Below are 18,250 nucleotides of genomic sequence, written 5' to 3'. Positions count from 1 at the left end.
AAGGAATTTAGATGGTAGGAAAGAAAATCCCAATTGTATTTTTGTATTTTTTTTTTTATTGAACTTGGTGTGTATTGTGAGAAAAATAAGAAAACCCATTCTGAATAAACTCAGTCCGCTGCATAAAATTTCAAAGTGCATTTCCTCATTACTTTAATAGACGGTTATAAGAAGACAATTATACTAGCAAGAAATGAAAGACATCTGCATACAATTGTCAGGGATTTGTCAGGACTCAAAGCAGGCAGAAGGGAAAAAAGCTAGCTTTGAAAAAAACATAAAGCAGAATCCAAATTAAAAAATCGGTAGGCGAGAAAACACAAATAAAAGATTTTTTAAAAAATAATTACAAAACCAAATGCACTGCCAGGAACACAGAGGTATCATAAACACAGATGTGATATGAGGAACTGACAACTGAAAGAGGAAAACACAGGGATTTATGGTCGGGCACAGGTTAAACTAATCAAGGTAATTACATGCTAAAGAGACAGAGACAGAAAACACAGCTTGTGATGGTGAAAACTACAAAATAAAACAGTTAAATACCAAACTAATGACCCCCAAACCCTGCCAAAAACTGAACTGCAGGATGGTTCAGGTTATGGTTAGAGATCAGGTCCAAGTCCATATAAAGAGGACTCTGATTATAAAAGAAATCCACTCACATCATTAGAATTTGACTTGTTATTTCACATGTTGTCAAATCTGATTAGATGTTGATGAAGGTTCTCAGTCATCCAGGTCATGGTAATTCTAAGTGCTTTATAGTAGACAGCTGGAATGTTTCAGTGCCTTGAGGACAGTTCACCTTTTATCCAAGAGGCTTCTTCAGTTCTGGTCATCTGGAGCAACTTGCCCCACTTCAGCTTTTTCAGAACGTCTGTTTGATACCTGGGACTCTGATCAACCCACCAGCAGAGGGAGACACAGACTGCAGATTATAGGAATCTGATCAACAGAATGGACTAGTTGAGGTCATGTGTGGTGATGATGTCACCGATAGACATTTCTAGCATATGACCAGAAACATGAAAAGGGTCTTTAAAATGTCGGGCTTCTTAGTCATCACAATGGATTCATCGACAAGTATTAATTCACTGGATAAGTGATGATCTACTCTTTACATGCAATAAATAATTTAAAGTACTTGGCAGTCTTTCCACATTGCCCTCCTCAACGGAAGCAACATACATGTCATCCTTACATAAGAGTCCTATAGCTCTATTGGAGACACAGAATGGTCAGAAACCATGGTGCCCAAAAGGAGGCTAATCTTTTGGTTTAGTGTAATGTTACTGAAGCCGATTTAAGACACAGTACAAGTGTACTCACATTGAACAGAAGCCTCAAAATTAAGATTAACCTTAGGTTGAATTTGGTCAGGTATATTTTTGATCAACCTGCCACCTTTCAAGCATAACTATCATCCATAAAGTATATAACACCAATAAGAGCCAACAAAACAGTCAGTTTATTTCCATTTTTTATTTGTTTTAGTACAACAGTTCAAGTCAACTAGCCACTGTATCTAATGAGATGCCAAAGTGTATTGCTCAGTTGCATTCCATGTGTGGGCCCCCATTCAGTGACCTTCAAGATGGCATCCATTTACATGTCTGGCATGTTAATTCACAGCTATACAGCACAATTTTATGATTTCATGTGCTTTGAGACTACTCCATATTTTTACAAAAGCGAAGAAATCAGCAGCAGCACAAAACATGACCTGCAGGAGCAGACAAGCAGATTCTGGGTAGCAAAGCTGCACTAAACACCCGCATGTATAACAGCCAACGCCTTGATCAAACCTTGTGCTACTTTTTTTATTTTTTTTAAATATACAGTAAGTGCCGAGAACAGGTGTGGTTCACAGGAACATTTTCAAAAAGCCACTATGAAATAGGCAGGGATAAAAGACCTATGCATAGAAACATGCTTCCTCAAAAAGGATAAGTACACACTGCTAATTCTCAAAAAAGGGCAGAAGCTGCACTGACAAGCTACATATCAAATGGATTAGACTAAACAAGGGGGGGACTGATCCACATGTAAAACCAGCGCAAGTACACTTATAGCAGGAAAATTGAAAAAAGTCACAAAGTGGAACTTGTATTTCTTATTTCAAAAAGGTGGGTAGTGAATACAACAAAAATACTGGCCAAACAAAAAATAAATCAATCTTTGGATACGTAAAAAACCCTATACAATCCCCCCGTTGCAACTTTCAGTCTTCCGAGGTTCCCTCTTTGGTTTCCTTGTTCTTTCGGACCTCTTCCAGCTTCTTGTCCTGTAAAGGGCAGGAAAAAAAAAATAGAGGGTCAACTTACAACGTCCTGGTGGAACAGTGCAAGTACTTTTAACATTAACTGAAGCACTGACCTTCTCCTTGAATTTCTCATTCATCGCTGCCATGAGTGCTGTGCGGTTCTCTTTGTTGGCCTCCATCTTCTGATTGAGCTTCTCCTCAGCCATCTTGCTGAAGTTGTTGTTCTCCTCCATAGCTTTCTGCAGCACTTCCTTTTCATGCTCGCGCTTCTCAGCCAAGTGCTTCAGAACCTCAGCTTCATGGTTCTGAAAAAGGATGGGGAAAACAAAAACATAAGTGCCCATCCCATCACATTCTCTTTTCCCCACATTTTAATACTGATGAGCTCAGTGTAAGAGATAAAGAAAAATAATGAAGACATTTTTACCTTGCGTCTCTCCTCTGCTGCGTCCAGCTTTTTCTGAATTTCCTCCAGTGAGACATCAGTCTTCTTGGGAGGAGACAGGGGGAAGTTGCCCTTGGCATCTGGGGCTGGAGTGGCAAGGATGACCTCAAAGGCCTGGCCTGAGGCCCTTTTGTCAAGCTCCTTGACCTGGATATCTGAATGCACAAAAAAAGCACAATGCATTAAGGCACCAGAAACCATGATGCGGCAATAATTTAACCAACTCATAAATTAAGGAGCATAATTCACCTTCAGCGGATGCCATCTTCAGAGTGCACTGCAGGTCAATTAACCTGAAGGGAGAAAAAAAAAAAAAAAGGTGAGAGTGTTATTATTTACAGTCTCTTATGATTTCTTTCCAGCAGATGGCTCAAAAATGAGTGACCTCTAGTGGATGTTTAACACCATTTTCAATGCAACCACCTCCGTATAAATAAGCCAAGCTAAAAACAAAAGATACAGTGGCACGCCCTGTGGTCGTCTCCAGCACTGCAAGCAACCACCGCCCATCAATCCACACAAAACGGCGCTGCATGTCACACACACACAAACCATTGTTTCTTTTACCTTCTTGCAGCTATGACATTCAGATCCGTGTGAGCAATTGAACCACATCACCAGACACAATGAGGGGTGGACTTCTAAATAGCTTAGCCACCTGACACTGCGTTAATTGTGACTGAAGGACACAAGCCACATTTTGTGGAAACAAAAGGCTGTGATCAGGGTGGGTACAGGCAGGCAGTGCCAGGTGCAGACGGGCCTGGACATAGCCCACTTAACAGTAAATATGCACCATCTCAAAATGGGATTAGTGAGCGATGAGCATATCCGGGGAAAAACGATCATCAGGGAGCACCTGTTCCTTGCACCATGTGTTTGAGCCGCAGGAGGGGAGGGGTGAGGGACACACAAGTGTACCACAACAGCAGACCAAACACGCAAGGCGAGCTCGAATGGGTGGATCATTATGATCAAATGTAGTAGCTGTAATATCGTTAAAATTGCCTAATAATACCGATGTGCATGAGAATAATCATTAAAGCAACAACAGCTGTCATGTCATTTGGTCAAGTGGTTAACAGGAGTCACAAACGATCGGGTTACTGAAAGAAAGGACCCCTCCCCTAATATTCGATAAGGCTGCCAACTATTCAAATACGGCATCTGCAGGCTGAGGTCTGCCTTCGATCATAATGGCCAGACTACAGACATCTGGTTTTGACTTAATTACAGTGAGGTTTGGTGAATTCCCCACACCTTGTCACACCACATCTACCGTTACACCCGCGGGTGGCATTTAGTGAACTGCTGCCCGACTTCGCCTTAACAAATGTCCCCGCTCACAATGACAGCATGTCTGCTCCGTTAAGATTCAGTTTTCGGAGCTCGTCTGGGCGTCATTAGCTCAGGCGTAACGAGCGGCAGCTGGACAAAGGCGCCTTTTGACGGCAGGGCGACGAGCAGCTGCGAACAAAGACGGCAGGTTGTTAACGCAAAATATCGAATAATAAAAAGCTTCGCCGCGCTGCTGAGGGCTGAACAAGTACTTATTGACAGAATGTCACCGACACGAAAGATTTCCCCCTTGTCTACCCCTCGTCTGTCTGTCTGACTGTCTGTCGGTGCCAACTGTGCCAGTGTCTACCACCATACAATAGGCTAACAGCCCGCCAAGCCGCCGCCTCAAAGAGCAGAACCCAGCTCCGTCTCCGTCTTAAGTTTTTTCGGTGAAATGATCCCCGACGATGGAAAAAAAAAAAAAAAAAAAGTCTCACAGGTAAAACATTTCCACCAAGCCGTCAGTCATAATGTGTGTGAGCTCACGTGGCTACGCTAACAGAAGCGAGCCACACCATTCAAAACAAGAAAAAAAAAAAAAAAAAAAAAAAAAAGACACCCCAAAAGGAATATCTAACAAGCTGCTGCTCCCCACCCCCCCAAAATACCGACTCCGGTAAATATCAAACCCGTCTCGCCTTCATCTCTTTAAAACGTCAGGTATTCAGCAGTACTCGTACTTACAGGCGGTAAAACAGAAATAATTCCTGCGGACTTGTTCGGTTGTAAAGATGCTGCCTGTCACACCCACCTTCACAAAGCTGCGGATGCTGCTCCTGGCTCGCAGAGATCACCCTCTGCGCGAGCGTACTAAGCGCTCACATAAATGGACCAACGCGAGTGCCGTCACGCCGATTGCCGCCGATAATTGGTCGGCTCCACACTCCGTGGTGCTCCTGGAAATTGTAGTTTTTTGGGGGGGGTTTGTGGCTTCACCTCAAGACAATAAGCTTCAGCTATTCCACAAGTTAAATCTCATTATTAGTGCTTCTCTACTACATGGAGCAAGGCAGCAAAACATATCGATATCTTCGGAAGCCGTTAAAGGAACCAAAACAACAAACAAATACAGAATGGCAATTTTAGGCTCATTGTTCTCCCTTACAGTGATTGTAGCCACTGTTCCACCCAGTGCCAAATGTAATGGGTTTGTGGAGTTCATTGTTACAGACGTTTGAGACACCAAAACAATCTGGAGGCCAATAGTGGTTCATAAGCATACATGGAAATACAATTTTATTTGACTTAGGAGAGCTCTTTCGAAAATAAATATTTGCATGATCATTGATTGTGGATTTTTCAATATAGCCTTTATATATGTCTCAAAACATGCATAGAGGAGACATGTGACATGGCAACAAGTCAAACACAAGGTATGAGCATTTCAGGGTAGCAGGAGCAGACATCACTATAGACAGGGTGTAGAAACTAGAATACATAAGGTAAAGGAAAATGAGGGATATGTAATAAAAAGGGAATACAATCAAAAGGAAAATGATTCCATGCACATTAGCTTCTTAGCCATGAGTTGGATCTAAACATGCATGGATTTTAATACAAAAGAACGTCTCCTTTAGAGATCCCAACATACACACTCAAGTTTCCAAATAGAACATTTGTCCCCATCTTTGCATCGACTACGTATTTTAAATGAAGTGCTTTACCTGTTGTCCAACTCCTTAGAATATTTATGGGAACTAACTACACACTATCACTGAAAATACATATTTTGATGTACAATGTTTTGTATTTGAGATCTTTCCACTTGTAAATAATCCAGCGGTTTTAGATTTAGGGGATTAGAAATTGGAGCAGTTGGTTAAAAGTTCAAACCTAGAAGAGACCACTCCTATGACAGACCATGCAGGTTCAAACAAGCATGATGGTAACAACATGTCATCCCTATCAGCTCTGAGTCTGACCATGACCTCTGATCCTTCTGACAGAAAAAGAAAGAGAAGAAGGTGGGGAGTCAGTAGGGAAAATAGAGTAAGGTAAGTGTCGTCTGACACTGAACTTTATACAATTCTTGCATGTTAATTGTGACGTGAGATGATGACATCACCTTCTTCAGCAGAAGGCCTGAAAGCAAACTGTTGTACAGAAATCTATTGGGAGCAGTCTGCTGCAACCCTCTGCTCACAGCACACACAGCCTTTCTGTGTAAATTGTACTAACAAAGCTGAATTAGCAATACCTACTGGTGCATGATTTGGGCTGTATTGCCACATTTGGAGGAACAGAATGCACAGTAGTGTTAGAAGTAGAGAAGTTGTTCAGCCCAGTCTGTCACAACCAATTTACCTCCACTGTTTGAAGGCAAAGAGCTCACGTGGATGTTAGGGAGTTTAAAAGACCACACGACTGAAGAAACAGACCTAATGGGATTTTCTTGGGAGTCGACAACTACACTATAGAACTGGAACGACGTGTGGAGGCAGACGTTTTGAAAAAGTCTTCTGGTAAAATTATTGCTCAACCGTGATAAAGCAAACTCACCTGAGACTCCCTGCGTTTCAATCTTAAAATCTACACATCAGAAATACCAAATGACAGGCCGGGGAACAGCGGCTTCAGAAAAGGAATCCAGCTGCCCAATCGAAAGTCTTGCCCCCCTGAATTGCTGATGATAAGTCAGACGACCTCGACGGTATGAAACATGGTGATGACGGTCACGTAAGGCAGGCTGCCACAGTGTTGATTAGTTTCTGGGAGTCAAGCAATATAGATTCAAGAAGCCAAATGCAAGGACTACAGTACCCAGTGGAAGTATATATACTCACAATTATGAATCAACATTCCAGTCTCAACAAAAATAAGATTATAACCTTGATATTTTATGGCTAATAATAATTCATGTCATCTTAAAAATAAGTGAGCAAACCAATGTATCAGTCCTGTTTCAAATCTTTTAACATTACCTCAGAAATAAGGAGGAAGCAAACCTGACTGATGGTGGGGTTTCAACCCAATGACCAGAATAAATGTTAGGTAAGTAGGCTGCGTTCCTGGAATACCACAGACGACTGGAGATCTCTTCATGTTGCAACTTTAGCCTACGTTTATTTGGGTTCAATTTTTCTATTTCTATCTTGTCACAACGCTGTTCTTCCACTCTGAGGATTCGCTTGGTTAGGAAAACCTCATGGTTTGGCTTAAAATACCTGTTTTTGGAAGCCTGATCACAGATGGAGGTGGACCGACTTCCTTTGAAAAACAGCCAATTTTGATGCCACAGCAACTGCTGTAAATGTTCGTAGCTCTCCTTTTAAAAAACACCCACTTTTGACATGACAGAAAGGAGTGGAAATGTCCGCAGGTGTCCTTAAAAATATCCAGTAGTGTGACTCGAACTGCAGCCGGCAGTTTGGCACCCATGTTGCTTGTATCAGCACCACCTTCGTCCCCTCCACCTCGTGATGTGAGTGTCACCTGGTGAGCATTTAATGTGAACGTGACATGCCATGCCTTGTCAACTAGACGAACATAGCACATAAGTGCACGTAAGAAACAGAAACGTTGACTGATGTACCAAGCTTGCTCAGCTGTTATTGGAGCACCGGGTAAAAATGGATGACAATAAAAGAGGGTTGATTGTGGTCTTATCCTGCAGTCATCCCTTCGCTTTATTTGTCTATATTCAGGCAAAGAGGTGGTCATAAACTGGATTCAACTATGTGTTGCTGTCCTGTCCTTTGTCCCTCCTGGATAAAATGTTCTGTCCACTTTAATCTGATTAATTATCAAAGCTGTTGTTCCTCTATGTTTCTCAGAAGTTAAAGTACCTCGTGCTGCTGCTGCTGCTCCTGCCCTCTTAATTTATTTATGTGCAAATCCAATTTAGCATTAAACTGCAGGTTTTAAGTGATATCTCAAATCCGTCTCATACTGCTCTCCAATAAAACTGCCTGGGCGTTATGTAAATGCAGAAGCTTGGACTGATTTCAGCTTCAATCGACCTAACTCAGACTATTTGATTCACTACTATTTTTAGCAGAACTTCATCCTGACCACAGTAGGAGCAGATCAGCGTTTGTTCAGTCACATTGATGCTGTGCTGAAAATATTTGGAGCCAGGGCCTAACAGTTAGATCTATTTTTACTGTTGCCATGTGGATGTCATTTCATCTTGTGATTTAGGCCACTGATTTGTATTCTTGTTGAAGGCACTCACAGTGGGATGTTGGAGCTCAGAGAGAGAGAGGAATCGGTCCATGCTGCACAGTGGAGGCATGCACGACGACATCCTCTCCTCCATCAGGTCACAGAGTGAAGCTCTGGCCTGACTGATCAGATGGTTACAGACAGTACGATTGAGTCTCACACTTTAAAGTAGCAGAGTCACCAGCAAGGCCGCATGGCTTCACACTCTGAGGGAAAATATAATTACTCACATCAGCACTCAGACATGATTTTTCATTCTCCAAAGGTCACTGGTACAAGTCCCCTGGGTCTGAGTGGGAACACTGAGAGTAAAACACCCCCAGTGATAAGGCGCAAGGTGCCTTTGAGCGCATACACCACTGTTAGTGCAGATGTTTACTGCAGGACGTGCACAGTGGGAGAGTGTAGTTGTTTACTGGACGGATCGCGCAGTGAAACTGGGAAGTGAATGCATGTGATGTAAAACGTTTTTGTTTAAACCAGTCCAAATGAGCTATGCATTTACTGATTCCACTCACTGATCAGTTCAGACTGAAGAGACCACATTTTTTTAAATTGCTAATGATTTCAAAAGCAAGTCAATCTGGAAATCTGGAAATCTGGAAACCGTAACCAGGAGCTGGTGATTGACAGGGGATAATGTGATAAAACATGCCTCAACATAAAAGTTCGTAGACTAAAAAGAGCCCCAGATGTAGTCGAAGATATTGTTTGTTGAGAAAATATATAACATTCCGTTGGACCAAATTTGAACTTGTCATCATTAAAAATTTGCTGACGAACCATTGAATTTTTTTTAGATTTGAATATTTTTTCGGTCAGGTTAGTTGCCACAAATCCGAATAATTTGAATGAGACTTTTTGTTCATGTTTGTCGAAACACAACCTGAGAAAGCAAAAACATGATATATTCCTTATCCTAGGAATAAAAACTTACATTTGCAGCATATAGATATATCCGTGGTTTGAAGAACCAAAGATTGGATTGGCAAATGGACTTGCACTTTTCAAGTCTAATGACCGCTCACTCAAAGCGATTTATAATACACACACTGATCGCAGAGGCCCCCATGCAAGGTGCCAACTGCACATCAGAAGCAATTTTGGGTTCAGTATCTTGCTCAAGGACACTCGACATGCAGCTCAGCTCAGCCCAGGGGAGCTGGGATTCAAACCAGCTAACGTCTGATCACTAGACGACCCGCTCTACCCCCTGAGCTACAGCCGTGGTGAACTAGTGGTGAGCTTCTCTATTTTGGAAACATTTGGGAAGATACGTTCACAACTCAAAAAAATATATAACAAAGGTCTAGCTGTTTTCAGATATTGTAATGCAAAAAGCTGATATATTATATCTTTAAGGGTGAGGGAGAAGGACACACTGAATTAAAACCACAACTTATCATTTTAAGAACAAAAAGGATACAGCCTGTTAGCCAGTGAGCTTTAGACACACTGGGTGGTTTAGTTTCCTGAGCTAGACTAGCTGTTTCCCCTTGTTTTGAATCCATATGCTAATCTAAGCTAACAGTGTCATGGCTGTATCCTCACATTTATTGTGCGGATATGCGATTCCTCGACAAGAAATGGCAAACTATTACTTTAATCAGCCATGACTGCGTTTCTGTTCATTATGTGACCCAGCTGCTTCTGCAAATGCTTGTTGTGCAGAATTATTCAAATTAGCGCGCTAGATGTCATATAGTGCTCCTGTAGTATTTTCACCTATCTATAGCAGCCTGTAGTGTCCTGTGTGCTCAGTCCCAGTCAGTTCAGTGTGGCCAGGCTGCTCTGTCTTATTGAAGAGCAGCAGATGGTGTTCACGGCCTGCCAGCATCAGTCTCCCCCCACTAACTGAATCTGGTGCTTCACGGGACAAAGACGGGCAAATGAATGTGAGGCAGAGAAAGAGAGATGGGGAGGGCAGGGGGAGGCACAAGGGGGCTGTCTGTCAGCTCAGTCCAGTGGCAGCACCACCAGCCAAAATCTGCAGATGTGTGCGTGTGTGGAAGAGGATTTGGGTCTTGGTAAAGTGTCGGCGTCTGGCGTCTGGTGGACTGAGGTTTTAGACTTGTGTTTATGTGTTTGCGTTGCTGATTATCTTTTCATACATTCAGCCTCGTGGCTAAAACTTAAAAGGCAGTTTTGGTATTCAGGTCATTGCTTTGAATTAGGATAGTTGCTTACTCATTTGCATTTTTCGATAACTTCCCCACAACAAATCAATTTTCCCAAAACAGCCTGGCAGAAATGACTCACGGTCCAATTTGATCGTCGGGGGATACAATCCGCTTGCTCGGAGATTTTTTTTCTAATAACTGGTCGAGTGTGTTTACAAGGAGTTCAGCTTTAAATCATTCATGCCGTCTCCTCAGATATCAGTCGCCTGCGTTGTGAAAGTGTTGGAAAAAATTTTCATGCCGGAGACAGACTGGTTCGACAAAACGGCGCACGGGGTTAACTGCATGGAGATTTCAAAGCTTTGTGATAAAAGAGAGGACAAGTGGTTGCATGATGGGAAACATGAGGGGGTTATTATTAATCCATGCATCTCCTACTGGGCTGCCACTGTGTCTCACACACTCACACACAACCACACACATCAGCAGCTGATCCACAGGAAGCATTCCTCCTAAGATGGCAGAGGAGCGGGACCCTCCTTTCAGAAGCACTCAGCCATGCCGGTGTGTGCTGTGGCTGGAGCTGGAAGCCTGACCCATTTTTAGTCCACACAAACATGGAGCGGGCCACCCCCTCCTTCCCCCGTCCACAGAGGCGGTGGGATCCACTAGTGTTCAGATCAGGGAAATGGGGGCCGTGAGTCCATGTTTCCAGGCTGCACCTCTATCTGATTGCACTGTAATTGTCTAGATAGGAAGCCTGGCAGCGTAATGTTTGCCTCTGGGGTATGCAGAGAGGAGGCTGTTACATGTGCAGGTGGCCAGAACACAGCAGTAACACATGTCCCATTGAGGGTTAAGTGTCGGGAACATAGACGAAAAAACAGTGACATTTGCTCCTTGTGATGATCACTGATAAAGGCGCAGCGGAGAATTCTACCCTCTTAGTAATCGAACGCTGATTCACAGAGAACACTAAAGCCCTTCTCTGTAAATATTGCACGCAAGACGATACAGTATGTCCCCTGTCACCACGACTGCTAAATCTATGGGCCACTCATCATTAAGTGTAGCGATAATTTTTTATGTAACTGTTACATAATCACCAACTCAGTTTCTCTCCTCTCTGGGAGGCTGCAGGCTGTCTAGAAGCGGTTTCAGCATCCCTGCCCCCACCCCCCATTTGCTCTGCATGTGTGCACTTGTGTGTATGCAGAAGTGTGTGTGTGTGGGTGTATGTGTGTGTGTGTGTGTGTGTGTGTGTGTGCAGAAGTGTGTCTGTGTATTCATATGCACAATGTGCTATAGAAATATGTTGTATTGTTGGCCCAAAACAGTGGGGCTAATGCAATCTGCGTCCAACAGTATGAAGCAGAAATCACTGAAATGTGATCTTGGGCAACTTTTGTGATACGACTGATAATTCTTAATCTTGATCTTGTTGTTTTTCTTTAATATGTAACATAAAAACATCACATTCAACACATCACAAATATGTTTTAGGAAGGAATAAGTGTGGTGGTCTGTCCCCCACTGTGTTCTTTACAGTCATAATGGATATCAGGGAGAATACAAGTGTTTTCCCTTCGGACTAAGTATTGTTCTCTCCACTAAACATGACATTTCCAATTAAAACAGAAGTATACTATACATTTGACATTTTACCTTTATTTGACCCCATACGCTGGATATTCTGTCCAACAGATCAAAACGGGGAAAAAAAAAGGGTCATCACATGGAGCAGTGAGCAGTATGATGGCCATAGATACTGTACCATATGGTCAGCTTAAACTGACTTTACCTTTGAAGCAGAGGATCCAGATGAATCTGTGAGCTCAGGTTTCATTTGCTCTGGCAGATGACTTCGGCACAGTTTATGGGCTGATTTGATTTAACGGCATGATATAGTCTGTGGTTTGAGAGAGCGTTCTGTAAGCTGATGGGGTTTGAGGATCTGTGGTAGGGTTCCGTTGTATAAAGCAGTGGTTCCAAACCTTTTTTCCTTGAGGCACCCCTTGCCTGTGTCCAAGACAAGCCAAGCCCCCCCCAACCCCAACCTGCATGCACTAAAAGAATAAAGTGGTTAATTACAAACATTTATTTGCAAAAATAAACAACAGTTGTAGGTTTCTGCTCTTATTCTCCTTGTTTTACAATGTATATAGATACATTTCTTCCTTTTTGTGTCATCAGGTGTATCACACACACACACACAACGGTTCTGTATGTATCAAGGAAGGTCAATGGAAACCCTTGGTTGGTAATAGATAGCTTAATGAATTTAAATGTGGACCGTTTTTGACTATTTTTTATTTTGCCATTATATTTCACCTTAAAAACTATTTACCTTGCCTTGTTTGCTATCATTATTTTCAGCACATGTGTGACTGTACAGTTATTTTTTCATTTTGATATACTGTATTAACACAATGGACCTAAAATCACTGTTAACCCCCATTTCCTCAGCAACCAAATCACGTGGTTTGCCATATAATTTTGTGATTTGCTGGTGCGGTGCCTTTTCCCCCAATAGGAGCGTGTTTTTTTTGTTTTTGAGCAGCAAACGTGAAGGCAGTGTTAGCGAAAAAGCGGGCTCCGTCTCGCTGCTATGTCATCTTAAATTGGTCACGTGATTTTGACGTGCCGGTGCGTCAATCGACCTCAGAGGGTTGCACATATATAATTTTGGTAACCTCACAACCTCAGAGCATGCAAAATTGTGCGCACCCCCTGCGATCTCTGGCGCCCTATCTCTCGGGCCCGGACCCCAAGTTAGGAACCACTGGTGTAAAGTATGCTCATGATAACTAAACTCTCAAACTAAACTAAACAAACCACCAAAAATCTGTTCTTAAACAAATCTGAACTGATAAATTACCAAGCAAGCTGTGTCTTTACTTACATAAGATCTACAATTTTCGTAAGGTACGAGCACTACTGCGCTGCCGTTGTTTTGGTTTAACGAATGGCCGTGTTAACTGAGTCAGGCTGGAGTTCATGATGCTCTTCCTATTAACGTTAACAGCTAGTTAGCTAGCTCCCCTAAACCAAGATTCTGTGGGAGCTAACATATTTACACTAAATTATTTTCTAATGACCTGTGCTTGTTCTGCTGTCACTTTCACTACCTCGGCACACATTCGTTGGTCTGATTTCAAGCCAGTTGAGCCCCATGAAAATATGAGCCGATAGCATGCTAATATCTTTGTATATAATAAGTGCTATATTGTAGGTAACTGGACTTGTTTCAGTTTCTTGATTAGGAGATAATGATGGTGTGCTCTGTGAAAAGGTTCTAAGAATCCAAGAAGCCTTTTGGATGAGAGGTGAAGTGAAACAAGTCAAGTTGCCTACAATACAGCACTCAGAATTACCATGACTTGGATGACTGAGAATTGTCACCAACATCTTTCTGTGTAGCTTTAAAAAGTGTTGTGACGAACATGCGAGCAAACAAATGCATGTCTACACCTCCTGCAGACACGGAACAACATCTTCTGGAGTCATGTCTTGTCACCTGACTGCTTAATAGTTACTCTTTTAGCTCTGTTTTCCATAGACAGATATCTCGCTCTAAATGCAGGTGGCGTACATTTGGTTTAGCTGAGCTTTTTTCACTTTTTTACCATCTACTGCAGCTGGGAACCCGGTTATGATAGGATTTTTGCTGGCAGGCAAACCAAAACAATGAGCTACAAGAGGCTAAAAGGTTCGATGAACTGTGGAGCTGATTGATAGTTCTCCGTGGGTTCATCACAACAGGTGACATCATCTTAGACATAGTCATCATTTGAACACATCATTTTTTTTTTTTAGTGCAGCCTTTTAGCTTAGATGTGTTCATCTGTATTGTGGAGAATGCTCAAACCATGAGCTACTATTCAAGCTAGTCAGCAGATACAACTGAATTTGCTAACATATAGCACTGTCGAGGTGAATTTAAAACAGCATGGGCCGAGACTGGGCATAAAGTCACCTCCTTTGGACTGTCACGTTGTGCAGTAGTGTAGAAACACGGGAGTTGTTGTCATCATTGTTATAAAATAAATAAATAGATAAAAACACACTGATATACATCAATAATTATGCTCAATCAAGAGTGAGCAGCACAAACAATTGCAAGCAATAGAGTAGCTAGTTAGCTGGTTAGCCACCACCTCCCTTACTCTCTTACATATCATGTAGAGTTTACCGTGTTTTATCTGGAAGTTACAGCCATTGGAGGAGGGTAAAGGGGATATGACACCTTGATTGCGACTAAACTGCAGATTTGACAGGTTTGAACATCGTTGGAGACTTTTGGAACAATGAAAGTAAAACACCTCAGCCATGTAGTGCTAGTCATCTTTGGACCTTTTAATTTAGAAATGTGCCATAATATGCATTTAAAAGATATTGCACATGCAATATACCTTTTCTCACAAACTCAGTATAGAAGATGATTGAAGAGGACCAACTTAGTGCTGCTACTCGTTTTGAACCCTGCAGGTTGCAAGGTAGAGGTGGAAATTATAACACAAGTTGGCCTGTTGATAAGCAGGTGAGTGTTTATGGCCTTTTACAAGATACTTGCACCTGCTGCCTTCTGAGGTCAAAGCTATTGCCCCTGTCAAGATTCAGACCCCCAACTTCAGCTAATGCCTCTCCTTCAGCGGCTTGCATTAAGCTGTCCCATTAGCTAATCCTGCTGCCTCACTGTGTCATTACTCCTCCGGCATTACCCCTTTCAGCACCACCCACCCCTCAATCTTGCCTATTGACCCCCCGCTGTCCTGTCGCCTCAGTATGCACATAATAGTCCTGTTTTGGGTTATCTCCTTAATGAGGCCCAACAGATGGGGCTCACACCTGCCGAAGGAGAAGTCAGGGACAGAGCCGAGAGTGATAAACCTTTTTGTTCCGCTGCCCCGCAGAGAACAAGAGTGCGGCACATCACTGTACAGGAGTTTGTACAGCCATCACGAGAGAGGGTGAGTCAGCCAGGAACAAAACAACTGGCAGTGGTTGATATTAGCTTTAAATTATGGGATTAATAATGAATGTAGCTGCATGGAAAGTAATGGTGCGGCGCTGACTTGGCCTCATCAGCAGTTTTTGAAAGCAGACGTCTCAGTTTAACAACCCGGCCTTCAGACGTCTATCGATCTCATGTGAATTAAATGCAAACTAACTTTAAAGTGAATTTTCATTTGTAAGCTTGGTGACATACCTAGCAGCAAAAAAAGTCTCTTTGGTCTATGTTGTTGCTGGACTATACCAGGTTTTACTGGCAGTTTCTCATTTTTAGTCGATGCTGATTGACAAACCCCACCCCAAGCAGCGAATGGCTTTATATCAAGACAACACAACAACAGATATATGAAATATAGTGTTAACATTGTGAGCCAAGTCCTTATTTCTTTGTTGGGGCAAGAAGGCAATTAGCCCAGCGTAGCACACGGGGGGGAAACAGCTAGTCTGATGCCTATTTGATTTACTTCAGAACATTGCATCCTGGTTGTTCAGTGTGTACACATAGTGGTAAATGACACGATTTGAGGAGAAAATATTGTGGTGGCTAGTTCTGCTTCTGTGTAGCATATCTGGCTTAAGTGTTGCCGGTTGCTGAGCGCAGGTTTCAGTATCAACTCCACGGTTTATGGTCTCGGTACAGTCACAATGACTCCACAATCGGCAACCTCACTGTGATGACAGTACTTCCGGTAAGTCACTGTTTGACCTGGACAAATAACAAATTTGTGTTTTTAACGGAGCTAGCTGTTTTTCTTCTAATTCAGGCGATTGCCATATGGTGGCTCCATGCACAAGCTCCAAGACTGATACTGGAGGCCGGGCCACAGCTGATGTGTGCTTCTATATCTGCAATACCTGTCTACAGCATGACTCTTGATAACAGTTATCGCCGTGTCCTTACATCCCCCCTATTGATCCGCACATCGACCCTGAATCCAGCTTTAAACTAGGCTAATCAGCTCCGGGCTCAGGCTTCAAATGGCATAAGGGTGCCATCAGTCGTCTGAAATATCATCAGGAGCAAACATTCGAAGCATTTCCCATAACGCTTAATGATATGTTTAAGTTTCAATATCTGTAAATTAAGTAGATCAATTTAAAGTAATAAAACCACACAATACAATAGTCTTGTCTATGCCTTGTATCTCTTTACCCATCGATGTTAGTTATAATGAAGTATTTCTCATCTGAATCTGATTATAAGAATTGTTCTACAATCATGTAAATTGGACATGGAGACGATGAATAATTTCTTAGAAGATTTTTTTTCTAAATGCTTTAATGTTTATTTTTCACATTAATTTAAGTCTCATTTCATTACCACAAGACCACAATATTTGTATACAATGTAATAATCCTAAAGTCTCTTGAGAATGCATAGATAAGCCGGTGCTGCAGGCCATTAGACGACAGTGATTTAAAGCTTTGCTTTAAGTGTTGCTCAGACTTTTCCTTGTCTCTATTTTCTGGGTCATATCACATTAAATTACACTTCTCACGTTGGCAGACTGGGTCCCTGTCTGACCGGTGAGCAGGATTCTTCCATTTTGAAGGTGCTTTAAAGCAGTGTTTTTAAAAAATTCAGCCCAAGCCCTCAGACCTCTTAACTTCGAGTTTTACTCTTTGGTTGACATTTCTTCGACGCAAGTGAGAGCCATATGCTCTGACTAGAAAATGTGAAGCAATCTAGTCTGAAATGCAGGTGAAATGTAGACAGTGGTACTTTGATGTCCTCCTTCATATTCATGCTTTGGATAAATATTTCATTTTGGTGGTGCCCTGATGTTTCTCAGTAATGTACTGGAGCTGTCCCAGGCACAGCCTATGGTGATATAAGAGCCCTGCCCACTTGGGAGAGCTTGTTTTCAGCACAGTAAAAGCAGCCTGAGCCCCGGAGCCTGCTTAAGGCCGGAGGGGTGGGGTTACTTGGGGAGGGGCGGCATGTTTTAGGGAGGAGGGTTAGGAGGATAAAAGAGGAGGAGAGGGATGCAATAAAGATACGGAGCAACCACTGAAAGAAAAGTGATGCAGGGCGGGGGCATAGATGGGACTGCTTGGTGCTGAATCAGGGTTTGTTACCATCACAGGCCTCCTCTGGGACCATGATGTCAGCCCCGGGACAGGGAGAGGAGGGGAAGCAAACAAAGGGAGGAGAAGGAGGAGAGGGAGGTAAGGGTGGAGAGGGGAAACCACAGAGGGATTAATAAAGAAGACCTGCAGAGATGATCCACAGATGGCTGCTTAAAGCTGCAGGCTGGATGTCAATGGAGATGTATTAGAGAGCCGCAAATCAGATTCCTGCCCCACATTATGAAATTAGTTTGTGGCCTCGTGTTATTGATTTCTTCTGAATGACACTGATTGGCCCGATGAGGTGGCGCGAAAACATTTGTTTCCATTTTACTGATCAGCCCGAACTCGACCTGCCTCAGTCATGGATACTGACATGTTTAGATTAGTCCTGAGGTTCGGAGGGAACTCTGTTTGTGTGCTAGCGAGTGATAATCATAATCCCAATCTGAGCGATTAGTGTTATCCCGATATCATCGTACCAAAATCCAACCCGTGCAAGCCAGATGTCTGCATGCAGGGCTCAGCACAGTTCATTTCGGAGCATTATCCCCAACTGTCCGAGCGTTTTAGCCGCCGTCAGTGCTCAGCTCTCAGACATGACGCTGATCTTTTCCGCCATGTTTTTGATTTGATGAGAGTCCCATACAGTTGTCTTTAACTGATGTAAGGAATGAAATACAGATGTGGAAGGAGGAACCAGTGTGGCCTTCATTACCTTAATCTCAACAGGTAACTGCTGCTTGTGTGGGGGTTCTGTCCTGTAATTTATGTTCCTACAAGTCTCTGTGACATGCTGCAGATTAGGATCTCTGCTTTGAATCTGGA

General features: G+C 42.7%; 1 protein-coding gene across 2 annotated transcripts; it reads right to left on the bottom strand.

The window, feature by feature from the left end:
* Positions 1-1,469: 1,469 nt before the first annotated feature.
* On the bottom strand, positions 1,470-4,916 carry LOC115579303 (stathmin-like). 2 transcript variants are annotated; one of them, XM_030412817.1, is made up of 5 exons: positions 4,740-4,871; positions 2,964-3,007; positions 2,697-2,869; positions 2,383-2,574; positions 1,470-2,290 (listed from the first exon to the last, which is right to left on the bottom strand). In XM_030412817.1, exons 2-5 carry the CDS (start codon positions 2,977-2,979, stop codon positions 2,228-2,230), a joined length of 444 nt encoding a protein of 147 aa, XP_030268677.1. In that variant the 5' UTR covers positions 2,980-3,007; positions 4,740-4,871; the 3' UTR covers positions 1,470-2,227. The 2 variants fall into 2 exon arrangements, with proteins under 2 accessions (XP_030268677.1, XP_030268676.1); XM_030412816.1 differs by having other exon boundaries at positions 1,474-2,290; positions 4,807-4,916.
* Positions 4,917-18,250: the final 13,334 nt, after the last annotated feature.

The sequence above is a fragment of the Sparus aurata genome, chromosome 3, assembly GCF_900880675.1.
Source record: "Sparus aurata chromosome 3, fSpaAur1.1, whole genome shotgun sequence".
In the NCBI taxonomy this organism is placed as follows: domain Eukaryota; kingdom Metazoa; phylum Chordata; class Actinopteri; order Spariformes; family Sparidae; genus Sparus; species Sparus aurata.
The sequence above is the reverse complement of the archived record's forward strand: the minus strand, read 5'-3'. Positions and strand labels throughout refer to the sequence as shown.

Bases quoted from the DNA above. Each gene is read 5' to 3' on its own strand.
- LOC115579303 (XM_030412816.1), bottom strand. The intron at 2,575-2,696 runs GTAAAAATGTCT...ATCCTTTTTCAG, and splicing joins CAGCAGAGGAGAGACGCAAG to AACCATGAAGCTGAGGTTCT. The intron at 2,291-2,382 runs GTCAGTGCTTCA...TGCCCTTTACAG, and splicing joins ATGAGAAATTCAAGGAGAAG to GACAAGAAGCTGGAAGAGGT.